Source organism: Pelobates fuscus, chromosome 3, assembly GCF_036172605.1.
Source record: "Pelobates fuscus isolate aPelFus1 chromosome 3, aPelFus1.pri, whole genome shotgun sequence".
Classification (NCBI taxonomy): Eukaryota; Metazoa; Chordata; class Amphibia; order Anura; family Pelobatidae; genus Pelobates; species Pelobates fuscus.
The window spans coordinates 383976441-383989766 of NC_086319.1; the positions used below are offsets into that span (position 1 = coordinate 383976441).

Genomic DNA, 13326 nt, shown 5'->3' on the forward strand with positions numbered 1-13326 from the left:
AGCGCGCTGTCTTGGTGTCATACTTGACTCTGGTCTCACCTTTGAGCCTCACATCCAGCATGTTGCCAAATCCTGTAGATTCCATCTTAAAAACATAGCCCACATCCGCCCCTTTCTTGCACCAGATACTACCAAGGAGCTTGTTGATGCTCTAGTAATTTCCTGCATGGATTACTGTAATCCTCTCCTGATTGGTTTTCCCAAAAGCCGTACTGCACCCCCACAGTCCGTAATGAACGCTGCTGTTAGACTGATTTTCCTCTCTAGTCGTTTCTCTCACACCTCACCCCTCTGCCAGTCCTTACATTGGCTTCCTGTATGCTTTAGGAGTCAATTCAAGATACTAACTCACACCTATAAAGCACTGAACAACTCTAGCCCCTCTTATATCTCCTCACAGATCCATAGGTATGTCCCTTCTCGGTCTCTCCGCTCTGCCCGTGACCACCTCCTGTCCGTTGTCCGCACCCGTACGGCCAACTCGCGCTTGAAGGACTTCTCGCGGGCGGCTCCCTTCCTATGGAATAGCCTGCCTACCGCCATCAGACTCTCCCCTAGTCTTCCATCTTTTAAGAAGTGCCTTAAAACCCATCTCTTTAGGAAAGCTTATGGCCTCCAAGACTAACCCCTACCTCACATACCTGTCTCTTGCCCTCTCCTAAAGGGCAGCCCACCTTATTTGATTGTAAATTCCTGTCCTAATGTGTTTTACACCCCACCTCCTATAGAATGTAAGCTCGATTGAGCAGGGTCCTCTTCAACCTATTGTTCCTGTAAGTTTATTTGTAATTGTCCTATTTATAGTTAAATCCCCCCTCTCAAAATATTGTAAAGCGCTACGGAATATGTTGGCGCTATATAAATGGCAATAATAATAATAATAATAATAATAATAATAATAATAATGTTTATCTAACATTGTGCATTCTGGGACACTACCCTTCTCCCTGCAATTAGCACTGCCAGATTTTCTTGAAAAAAAAAATCAGGCAAAAAAAAAAAAAAATAAACAACAAAAGAAGTCATAATGTCACTTCCACAGAAAAGATTTTGACCCTCAGTTAAATTGGCTTATTGGTTTAAAAAAACACCAAAAAACAAAAAAAAAACCATTCATTTGGCAATGCTACCTACAATACATAATGTTCAGCTTAGATCATGCTAAATGATTATTGTGAAACACATACAAAGCCCTTTCACTCTAGATTCATTATTTTTGGGTTCATTAGTTGCAAGGACTTTTTTTAAAGGACTATGAGGAAACGATTATCTTAGCATGATGATTCATGCACTCTGTACCTGTGTCTGTATATTATGTCTTGGTACTGTTACACAGTGATTTATACTGTGTATTCTGTGAACGTTGTTTGTGTACCTGAAGCTGTGTGAAGGCCACAGATCCCAGCCCCCCTGTGCTGTGGCACAATTGCTGTTTACTGGAAATCGAAGATATTTGGAAATACCATCAGCTCCTCCCAGTCACTGAACAGAAGGGTTATTTGCTGAAGGTTCATACCCGCCCAGAACTTTCCGATAAATATATAAATTAAGCCCCATTCAGCACAGTAAGCAGAGCATCCCGACGGCATCATGGGGTGCACAGTGCTGTGTCTTACACTTCTAGCCCTGATTGCAGGCTCCTATGCCCAACCACCGTGAGTATCTTCAATTGGGAACCAAGATTCACTAATCACATCACTTCTGTCAGTGCTTAGCATTAGACTGTAAGCTCTGTGGGTCAGAATTACTCTGTGGCATTTCTCTTTGTCGCTGTAGCATTGGACTGTAAGCTCTGTGGGTCAGAATGACTGTGGCATAATTTCTCTTTGTGCCTGTATCATTAGACTGTAAGCTCTGTGGGTCAGAATTACTCTGTGGCATTCCTCTTTGTGCCTGCAGCATTGGACTGTAAGCTCTGTGGGTCAGAATTACTCTGTGGCATTTCTCTTTGTGCCTGTAGCATTGGACTGTAAGCTCTGTGGGTCAGAATAACTGTGGCATCATTTCTCTTTGTGCCTGTAGCATTAGACTGTAAGCTCTGTGGGTCAGAATTACTCTGTGGCATTTCTCATTGTGCCTATAGCATTGTACTGTAAGCTCTGTGGGTCAAAACTATATTGTTTCATTGTCTCACTGGAAGCATGCAGCATTGGATTGTAAGCTCTGTAAGTCAGATCTATAATGTGCCATAATTCCATCTTGTTTTATGGTCAGATTTGTCCTGTGTCATTATTTAAGTCTGTGGAGCTGTAGCTTTAGAGTGTACGCTCTGTGGGTTAGCTCTACTGTATTTCATAGGATTAGACTGCAAGCTCAATGGGCGATATCTATTTTGTTTTATCACTGCTCTCTGTTGAGCTGTAGTCTTAGATTGCAAGCTCTGTGAATCAGTTATACAATTAGTCATCACTGCTGTCTGTGCAACTGTAGCCTTTGATTGCAAGCTCTGTGGGTCAGAACATGATGTTAAAGACTCTGTGGATCAGATAATGAATTTCACATCTTTTTGGGCATGTCGTATTAGTTTATAATTCACGCAGGTTTAGAACTTTTTGCCTGTAGACTTATACAGAGCTATTAACTAAAGAGTGAATAGTGTTGCCATACAAAAGACTAGCAGAGCAAATCACTAAAGAATGCATTTTTTTGGGATTCGTTCAAGATTATTGCAGGGAATTCAAAATTCAAATTCTAGGACAAAAACAGCCGAATGGAAGAATAGCTGGCGTGAAAATCTTCTGGTTATGGCTTTTGCAACCTAAAGCTAACTTCACTTTTAGTTGATGGCAATTTACACTTGGATAGCGTGAAAGTTAATTCAGCCAGGGTTATTCAATAAAGTGTGAAATATTTAGAAAATTCTAAGTGAATTTAACATTTTAGACGATTTGTTCCAAAACTTGCAATTCGCATTTGAAATCGCAACCCTGACAGTGTCAATTTGCTAAAAATAGATTTTTTGAATTTTCTCTCAGCTGCTTATCGCACTGTCCTTTCTAGATCAAATCCTGCTTTGTTCAGTTATGTAAAGAAGTCTACTTACTGTATTTGATGATTTACCTTTTTGACCGCATTTCACTTACTTTTTTTTTATGCCACATTTTTTGTTAAGGAGCAGTTGCTTATATATATATTTTTTAATTAACGTGTATCTGTCGTTTGTCACGATATCATAAAGATATATTCTTTATAAAATGCTGTTTAAGGGTACGCTAGAATTTCAGTGAAATTCTAATCCAATCCAAAAATACCATTATACAAAATAGGGACAAGCCTGGACAAGGCTGAAGGTGACAAAAAAACGGGACTTCGCTGTCAACTTTTGTCAAATCCCAGCAGCTGTCACAAGTGACGGTTGTGGGATTCAGATATTGATCTATGGAGTCTCCCATGGTCTCGCAGAATCCACCATTGACGTGTGTTGTACTCTCGTGCATGCGCGAGGGTACAGCACTGACACGGCTCCTGGCAAATAAAGCTGAAAAGGATTAGAGGAAGATGATGGGGCCATGACGGACAGCTTAAGCAGGGGTCCTCAAACTCCGGCCCCCCAGATGTTGCTGAACTACAACTCCCATGATTCTCTGGCTATCTATGTAGTTCAAAGAATCATGGGAGTTGTAGTTCAGCAACATCTGGGGGGCTGGAGTTTGAGGACCCCTGGATTAAAGTAACTAATATACTTACCTGTCCCTGCACTCTGTTGCCCCCCGGACCCATGTCTCACTATACTTGCATTATGCTTCAAATACAATCTATCACTTAGAATCTTAACTTTAGTGTTCCACTTCATTATGTTTTCTGTTTCCTCCATGCTATCAACTATTTAAACTAAATCATATTATTTTGCAGATTAAGCCTTCAAAATATAACCCCTTACTACCAAAACTAGTGTTGTCTAAATTTGGCTACTTGATACAACCATAATGCCTGCTCCTTACTGTCACCCAGTGGCTGCTGAGCTTGTCTCTTTAGTATAGCTACATTCTAAATTGCTGCCCTTTTAATACAGGAATAGCTTTAGATTCAAACACTGTTTTGGTGACTGTTTTTTTCCCCAGAGAAGTATTCATAATTTTATCTGTATCTCTCTTTATATTAACATTAATGGACATATTTCTTGACAGATGTGCTCTGATCCTGCCCAATTTGCTCCGTGTGGAGAGTGAGGAGACCATCATCATAGATGGACAAGGACAAAGCTCACAATTTGACGCCGATGTTGAGATCCAAGACTTTCCTCAAAAAAAATTCTCCCTTGCTAAAGCCAAGGTTCCTGTGAATAGCGCCAACAATTACCTCGGGGTAGTGAAAATGACGGTAAGGAGATAGGGAGAGAGTGACTGCTGTCAATGGAAAGACCAAGATGGGGACAAGAGCGGGACATAGCAGGGGTTCTGTCTGGACCTTTTTATGACATGCTTATACAATAAGTCTCAAGTTTTTGCCAGTGATCTTACTGATATTGTTACAGTATGACCAGCTCTCAACAGATCTTGGCTATAAGTCTCTTTGGAATCTCCAGTGGTTCCATTGAGGGCCCTGATTTACTGTTGAGGTCCATCACAACTTCTTCTAAGTAAAGCATAATCGTGCAGCACTCTATGGATACAACATAATTTAGAAGTTATTTAGCTTCTCAGGGATCCTGCAGTCCCATTCTTCCATTGTCTTGATAAATAGAGGCTGAGGACACATTTATTGTTGAATTGCTTTATAACCTATGCTAGTCTGAGAGTAAACCACTCTGGAAGTGAACAAAAGGCACCAAGCTAATAGTCATCTTAAACCCCCAGCCTTAAGATTTCCATTAGGACTACATGAAACTTGGTGGGTTTTGAAGATCAATGTTGACAGTTTCTGAAATAACTTGTGTACATATGTTGTAATGATGACTGTTTAGGTTTGTTTGGTGCATTAATATTCATTTCTTATATCAGCATGCAATTATAATGGGATTTCAACATTTACTCTTATTTTAGTTTGTTTGGTTTGTCAATCTTCTCCATAAGTTGATGTTTCTCTTTTTATGCAGGTTCCTTCCAAGGATTTGCTGAAAGACCCAAAGAAAAAGCAGTTTGTCTACGTCAACGTGAAGTCTCCCCTGTGTACGATTGAGAAAGTTGTCCTTCTGGTATTCCAGAGTGGATACATTTTCCTTCAGACTGATAAAACAATCTACACCCCAGGATCTTCAGGTAACCTACAGAAATCTACTTGAAGTCCTGGTATGAAGTCCACATGTGACATTTAAGGGGCATTTGGGGGAAGCAGGAAAAAAGTTAGCCCTAAAACACTTTATCCATTTCTGCATATTACGACTAGTTTCATAAAAAGGGACCTCTAATACTTGTTAAAAGGAACTTTTAAAATAAACACAGCAGATGGGGATATTCACTAACATCCGCCAAATACGGACATTGTTCACCCAATTTAAAAATGTGTAATTCAGTTCCCGAATGCACCTGAATTTGGTCCAAATTTCAGCAAGACTGAATGTCACAAAACATCTGAAATCTGGACTGAATGCGTCAAATACAAGCCCAATTAAAAAAATCTAAATGTTTTGCCCCCTAGCTAATGTTCAGCCCATTGCTACCCAGCTGCCACATTAATATGTTAAAATAAAGCAAGATAAGAAGTCTATAGGGGTCAATAAGACATGATACAGGTATATCTATAAAATCTTTAAAACTATCCACTGGGCAGTAAATGCTACAAGTCATTAAAAATGCCCCATCATCTCCCCGCAGCCAGTAAGTGGGGGCTATGTAATAAAATAAACATAAGGGAAACAGCGTTATATCCTCCTACCCCCACCCATGGTCAGCAGGTGGGGGATTTTATAATGTAAAGGGCAGTAAACTTGTGGGATTCAGACATTGATCTATGATCTCTCATTGCTGACTGTTAGCACTGACAGCAGGCAAAACAATGCTTAAACGTTATTGTCCTTTCTATAAAAGTAAATGATAATATATGAACACGCATCCTCCTGGATGCAGTTGGTCCTTAATCAGTTTAAAATGTGTGCTTCGTGGAAAAGGCAGATTTTAATCTGGACAAGGCGATTGCTGGAGATTTGCTTGAGGAGACCGAATGCTGATGATATTTTCCTATCATAAGGTCATTTTCACTGAATTTTGTCCATCCAGAGAGTGCACATAGAAATAAAACCGCATTTCAACTGAGTGTTCTGTCCTAGTGGATAAATGTGGAATTGCAGGTTAAAAGAAAGCTAAATGCACACCATTTATAAAATTAAGATAAGTACCATAATATAAGACCTGCTATTACATTTAATTCTGGTTATAGTTGAAATCATCTTAGTTAATATATTATTCCAACGCATACTAACCATTACATTGTAACTTTTTTTCTCTCTATTTCTTTCTTTCTCTTTTTAGTTATGTATCGTATATTTAGCATGAACAACTTTTTGCAACCATTGTCTAAGGCAGTAGTCATCGAGTTTCTGGTAAGACACAGTCATAAAAATCGTAAACGCTCAATGCGAGTGACATTTTTGTGATGGTGCTATTGAAAAGAAAAAGTCACAATTTGAAAAATAAGGAGAACAACTAATTTAGATAGATCTCCACTTATGCCATCTGTCTGTAAGGTCCACCTTTCTTTGTCATCTTCTTCGTCTAAACCAAAATGATTGTTCACATTTGTAGACATTTTGATCAAAATAGTTAAGTATACCTTGAATATTGACTGGTTATGAGATGAGGACAACTCACTGTTTAATAAACAAATCTCTTTGGGTAAATTCATTTAGCAATTTCTGCCCCCAAATCTGACATTAAAGGACCACTCTAGTGCCAGGAAAGCATACTCGTTTTCCTGGCACTAGAGTGCCCTGAGGGTGCCCCCACCCTCAGGGACCCCATCCCGCCCGGCTCTGGAAAGGGGAAAAGGGTTAAAACTTACCTTTTTCCAGCGCTGGGCGGGGAGCTCTCCTCCTCCTCTCCGCCTCCGTTCCTCCCCGTCGGCTGAATGCGCACGCGCGGCAAGAGCTGCGCGCGCATTCAGCCGGTCACATAGGAAAGCATTCATAATGCTTTCCTATGGACGCTTGCGTGCTCTCACTGTGATTTTCACAGTGAGAATCACGCAAGCGCCTCTAGTGGCTGTCAGTGAGACAGCCACTAGAGGATTAGGGGGAAGGCTTAACTAATTGATAAACATAGCAGTTTCTCTGAAACTGCTTTGTTTATAAAACAATTAGTTAACCCTAGCTGGACCTGGCACCCAGACCACTTCATTAAGCTGAAGTGGTCTGGGTGCCTAGAGTGGTCCTTTAATGTGATTGTTAGTGTTTTAATTAATTCGGTGCATTTCATTTTTATTCTGTTCATCTGAAATTCCAATATATTCATTATCAAGCAAATCAACCTATTTATTCATTAACATTCATTACCAATCAAATTGAGAAATGGAAAATGGAAGAAAAAAAATGGCAGAGATTTTTCATCTATAGCCAATACATTTATTTAAATTTTAAATTAAATTGGGACCTATTTTTTTATTTTTATTTTCGAACAAATTTGCAGTGTGTTAAAGAACACAGTTTTTGCTGATACTGAGTTTTTTACGTTCCTAATGCTGCCCTCTAGTGGTTAATTCCCAATATCTCAAGCAAATATAAATTGTTTCATTTTAGAATTTATGAATGATTTAATTCTCTTCCAGTAATCATATTGATAAATTCTGTTTTACAGAAGTCAAAGATACACAGTTAGAGAGAATGTGTAGGGATATTGTTATCCTTTTCCTGTTATTCTGAAGATTCCCAAACTCTCTATTTATACGTAACTAATTATTTTTTGAAAACCATATGCCCTATAATAAAGGAAAACACAAAGCCCTTAGCATTGTGCCCTGTGATGTTTATCCTATCTGCTGTTAGTGAATTTGTTGAGATTTTTGAAAATCTTGGTATTTTTTTTGGAATCTTGATTGGCCAGAACTGCAACTTTTTCTGGAATTAAATCAAATAAAATCCATGATGAAATTCGTGATGAATTGTTAGAATTTTTTTTTTAGATGACCAATTCCTTTAAACAGTACAGTATCTGTCTGATTGGTAACGATGGCTTCACCGCTTGCTTTGAAGTTTACTGATTTGCTGCAGTAACATTCCATGGATGTTGGGAAAAAGTACCATCTCCAGGACGTACTTGCGAACCAGAGCAATCTGAATGTACCTTTCCTGGTTAAATACTTTAGTATTATTTAAGACATCTGTTAAAGTGAAACAATATACCATTTAAAGACAATATTAGATAAATAAGTGAAAACTGTACTTTCGCAACAAAGTGCACGAAATTCATAAAACTTGATAAAGACACAGAGCTTAGTTATCTTTTTGCGTAATAGTCAGAAAAAAAATCAAAATTTTGTATTTATTGTTTTTATTTATTTTACGAGTATTGCACAATAATATAAACTATCCCGCCCGGCGCCTATCTGTTTTTATTTAATAGAGCTTCTGCAGACTCTAAACTCAATATTTATTTTCATTTCCTCTGGGTGAAACGTCTGTCAACGCCATAAATATGCAGAAAATATTTATTCATCATTAACTATTGAAAATATAATAGAATTGTGAACCGGGTCCAGAGAAGACAGTTACTTGCATCACTTGTCTAGGGTAACATGTAGTCTGTTTCCCTATGGTTTTAGTACTTGTTGTACTACATATTATATGGATTTTCTTTCCCATTCACAGACCCCAGAGGGGATCATTGTAAAGAGAGACACTATACGTCAAGAGAGCAAATCGGGTATTATCTCCCAGGTACACAAAATGCCTGAACTCGTGAGGTGAGAATTGCACGAACACACAAGCACATGCAATCACACAAACACTGTCTCTCTCTTAAACGATGCATCACTAACAAAACAGATTTCATTATTCGTGAACTAAACAGTACATGTATTCAAATGTTCTTAAAAGAAAATATAGTGATAAATCGCATTTCCATTCCCCTTGACTCTACACCCTCGGATGTGACCCATATGTTAATATTATAATAAATGAATACATGTTTTGAAGCCATTACACGATGCATTCATGTACATCTGTAACACTACTTTATTATATAACCCTGCATTTTATTTATCTTAAATGTAGTTTGGGGGTTTGGAGCATTTCTGCAAAGTATGAAGACTCACCTGAACAGAATTTCACCACAAACTTTGAGGTGAAGGAATACGGTAAGCGATTCTCATTCAGGGGACTTCCTTAAAACAGTAATACATGCTCAAGATTTTTCAGACAAGAGGAAACTATGGGACATGGAGTCTGTCCCTCCCAGCACAGGGTGACAGAGACAGAAGGGAGATATGGGACATATAGTCTGTTCCTCCCAGCACAGGGTGACACAGACAGGAGAGAGCTATGGAACATGGAGTCTGTCCCTCCCAGCACAGGGTGACACAGACAGGAGGTAGCTATGGGACATGGAGTCTGTCACTCCCAGCACATGGTGACACAGACAGGAGGGAGCTATGGGACATGGAGTCTGTCCCTCCCAGCACTGGGTGACACAGACAGAAGGAAGCTATGGGACATGGAGTCTGTCCCTCCCAGCACAGGGTGACACTTTAGATATTGGTGTTTATTCCCTAACAGTGACTTAGAAGTTCTTCTTTCCTTATCTGCCTGAATTTTGCAATTCTTAATTTTCTAGAAATTTCACTTTAGACAGTAAATCGATCTTGTCTCTGTAATGTGCATTCTTTCATTTTCTGATCACAGTTTGTTTGTTTTCCTCTTTCAGTTATTCCCAGTTTTGAAGTTTCCTTGTTACCATCACAGAACTATTTCTATATAGATGATGATAAATTTTACCTAGACATTAAAGCTAAGTGAGTATTGGATATGTTATTAAATACAGATAATAAAACAAGTGTCGGAAACAAGCTGATACATAATGACTTGACAGCTGTGCAATTTGAAGGGGAAAAGCACAATGTGAGGCAGATGGTGCAGATAAGAGAGAGTTCTGAGCTGTGTAGCAGGATAGGGCCATAGTACAGTATAAACAATAGAAATACATTGGCAAGATTGTAGAAATCACAAAACTTAGATTGTTGGGGTTACTGGGTCTGTTTGTAAAACTTTTTTTTAAAGAAATGGCTTTGACATAGGTGATGGAATGTCCTAAAATTCACATGGGAGAGGGTTCTGGGTAATGTTTTATTGCATGAATTTCATAAATGCATGTTTTTACAAACTTGTTTTTATCACATGTGCTCATTTACTATTAAAAAAAATGATACACTTCATCGTAAATCCACTGGTGGATCCATCAAGATTCTCAGCTAATATGAATAGGAAAAACTTGTTCTAGTGCATTTGGTTGTTAGTATTCTTACATTGTATGCAATGTGCCTTTTATTTCCATAGTTTCCTCTATGGGAAGCCTGTGGAGGGCAAGGCCTTTGTGTTGTTTGGATTGAAGAAAGGCGGTGTGAAGAAAGGAATGACAAAAACTCTGCGCAGAGTCTCGGTATTATATTCTCTCCGTATTTTTACTCCTTGCTGTTTATTTTACTTCAATTTTCTTAATTTTGCTTTTCTGTAGCTTGGCTCCCTGATGATCCTGGCTGGCTGAGTGAGCTGTAGAAGGCTATAAATAAGAGAGTGGGCTCTTCGATCACTTGCCCACCAAGGCTGTTCCCTCTAACTTGTCCAAACGTCCTACTGCTATTCCTCCACTTCTATATCTTCACTCACCACCACATTCCTTTTCTAAACATCCTTACATGCTCCTCACTTCCCTACTTATCTTGTGCCTTTTAGATTGAAAATGGTGAAGGGGAATGTGAACTGGAAAGAAAAGACCTTATCCAGTACGTCCAAAAACCAGAGGACTTGTTGGAGTTCACCTTGTACGTGACCGTTACAGTCATCACGTCTTCAGGTAGGTAAAGGTGCCCCCTGCTGGCATGACTTCCTGTAGACTATTCAGACTCGGGGTCTGTCTCTATTCATTTTGGGGCAAATTATCATGATCTGGACATGACATACTGTAATAATAAACTAAAATAACAATGGGAGACCTTAGTAGTCCCATGGCGAAGGATTAAATGCCTAAAGGTAAACTCTAATAAAATGATAATATATCATAATAAAGTCCACCTTTGTAAACATGTAAAGAAGACTTAGTGGGTTTTATAAATGAGAACAGAAAGAGGTATTGTTGCAATATTTTTTGTAGAAGATGGCGGACAAATATAGAGTGACCAAGTAATCTAAATTTACTTATAGAGGTCATCAATGACAAAATATGTAAACAAAATAGGAATCATAGATTTGTTAATCGTCTGACATCCTTATGTTTGCTATAGTATTACTTTTAGATATTTGGCACATTTTTGACACTGGTATTTTTTTAATTTTTTATATATTACCAAGCATACAGAGTTGGCGCATTATTATAATGGCAAAGTTCTAGGCCTATATCCTAATAAACAGATTTTTTTTTTTAAATCCACTGCTGAGTCCCCCGTACCCGCCCTTCTGTCTGTGCATAATGTCCGTCTCTCTCTTTTCCTTTCAATTTGCAGGTAGCGATTTGGTGGAAGCTGAACTGGATAATATTCATATGGTGATCTCTCCGTTTAAAGTCCTTTTCACCAAAACATCCAAATATTTTAAGCCTGGCATGCCTTTTGACCTCATGGTATGTGATTCTCTCCTTGTCTACATTGTTTAATCCTATGGACCTTGCTACACATGACGGAAATATTCCGTCATGATTCCCTTTTATTTCTGAAGTTGTGTCCTTAAGGGGTTAAATGGTTCTTTGCATTCTAGTTACAATTTGTACAATTTGTTTGTTTGTATTGAATATAGATCTGTTACCTTGTTGTAGAGGATTGGTGGAAGAATAAGAATGTAGTGATAAATTCGAGCCAGAACCCAACCCCCAATCACAGTTTATGTTTTGTGGAACCTGCAAGATATAGTTTCACTTTTGGGATGTAGTTCTTAAAATGTTCTCATCTACATTCCTACTCTAGAGACAGACATCTCACATAGCGCTTATCTACTGAGAGTGATGCTAGAAGGGACAGCTTTCTTTCTATTTCCACTCTGCTCTGACATTTTAGAATCTCTTGGTCTCCCAGTGCCTTTACTTTGCCAAATTGTGGCCCTGCTGAATGATCTCTTGGCCAGGGCACTCTTTTGGTCGCTTTCTTCCATTTATTTAATTTGATCATTTAATACACAGGTGTTTGTCACGAATCCTGATGGTTCTCCTGCGAATCGCATCCAAGTGATTGCGGAACCGGGTAAAGTTCAGGGAACAACACAGAGTGATGGAACTACTAGACTGACGCTTAACACCCCAGCTGGAATAAACTCTCTGCCAATAACTGTGAGTCACATCTGAATTCTCTGTTTGTGCTAACAATTCTACATCTTATAGACTAATGACTTACATTTCAGGACCTCTGCATGCTCTGTGTTAAAGGGACACTGTAGGCACCCAGACCACATCAGCCCATTAAAGTGGTCTGGGTGCCAACTCCAATCACCCTTAACCCTGCAAGTGTAATTATTGCAGTTTTTATAAACTGCAATAATTACCAGCTAGGGTTAAGTTCTCCTCTAGTGGCTATCAACCAGACAACCACTAGAGGAACTTCTGGCTTCTTAGACTTCTTAGGCTTCTTGGTCGTCTAAACGACGCTGGCCGTCCTCACGCTGTGCATGAGGACCTCCAGTGTCACCAGAATCCCCATAGGAAAGCATTAAATAATGCTTTTCGGGGAGGTGGGGGTCTAATGCATGCGTGGCGGATGTTGGAGGGGGAGGAGCGCGAGCGGAGCCTGACCTAGCGCCGAGGGACATTGGCGCTGGATTCAGGTAAGTGGCTGAAGGGGGCTGAAGGGAGGGAGCACGAGGGAGGGGGGCAGCGACATGGAATGGGGGGGCACGAGGGAGGGGGGCACTCCAGGATTCTACAATGCCAGGAAAACGGGTTTGTTTTCCTGGCACTGGAGAATCCCTGTAAGAATATAGCATGCTATGTATTAGATGTTTTGCACTTTCTGTTTTTAGAATACTGTATGCCAATGTAATAAATGCTGATGTTTGCCCATTAATAAATCTATATGAAGATGAATTAAAGCTTTCCGTATTCTGGCCGAGGCCAAGACCTACTTTAGTATCTGTCAAGTGGAATCAAGATTTATGGGTGTACGGTCAGGAACCAACAGTAGACTACTATTTTTGGTAATCTATGATATTTATCAAGCTGCAGGCAATACATGCAATACATTGTTTACTGTAGGAACACTGAT

At 39.3% G+C, this 13326-nt stretch overlaps 1 protein-coding gene across 1 annotated transcript in view; it reads left to right on the forward strand.

Annotated features, from left to right (window-relative positions):
* Nucleotides 1-1546: 1546 nt before the first annotated feature.
* Nucleotides 1547-13326, forward strand: part of C3 (complement C3) — a 48047-nt gene continuing 36267 nt past the window's right edge. The window contains exons 1-11 of the mRNA XM_063449638.1: nt 1547-1655; nt 4128-4320; nt 5036-5198; nt 6408-6478; nt 8738-8832; nt 9143-9225; nt 9792-9879; nt 10421-10523; nt 10817-10937; nt 11584-11699; nt 12252-12398. Of these exons, the coding sequence (XP_063305708.1) occupies nt 1591-1655; nt 4128-4320; nt 5036-5198; nt 6408-6478; nt 8738-8832; nt 9143-9225; nt 9792-9879; nt 10421-10523; nt 10817-10937; nt 11584-11699; nt 12252-12398 (1245 nt within the window). The 5' untranslated portion in view covers nt 1547-1590. The remainder of the gene's footprint in view (nt 1656-4127; nt 4321-5035; nt 5199-6407; nt 6479-8737; nt 8833-9142; nt 9226-9791; nt 9880-10420; nt 10524-10816; nt 10938-11583; nt 11700-12251; nt 12399-13326) is intronic.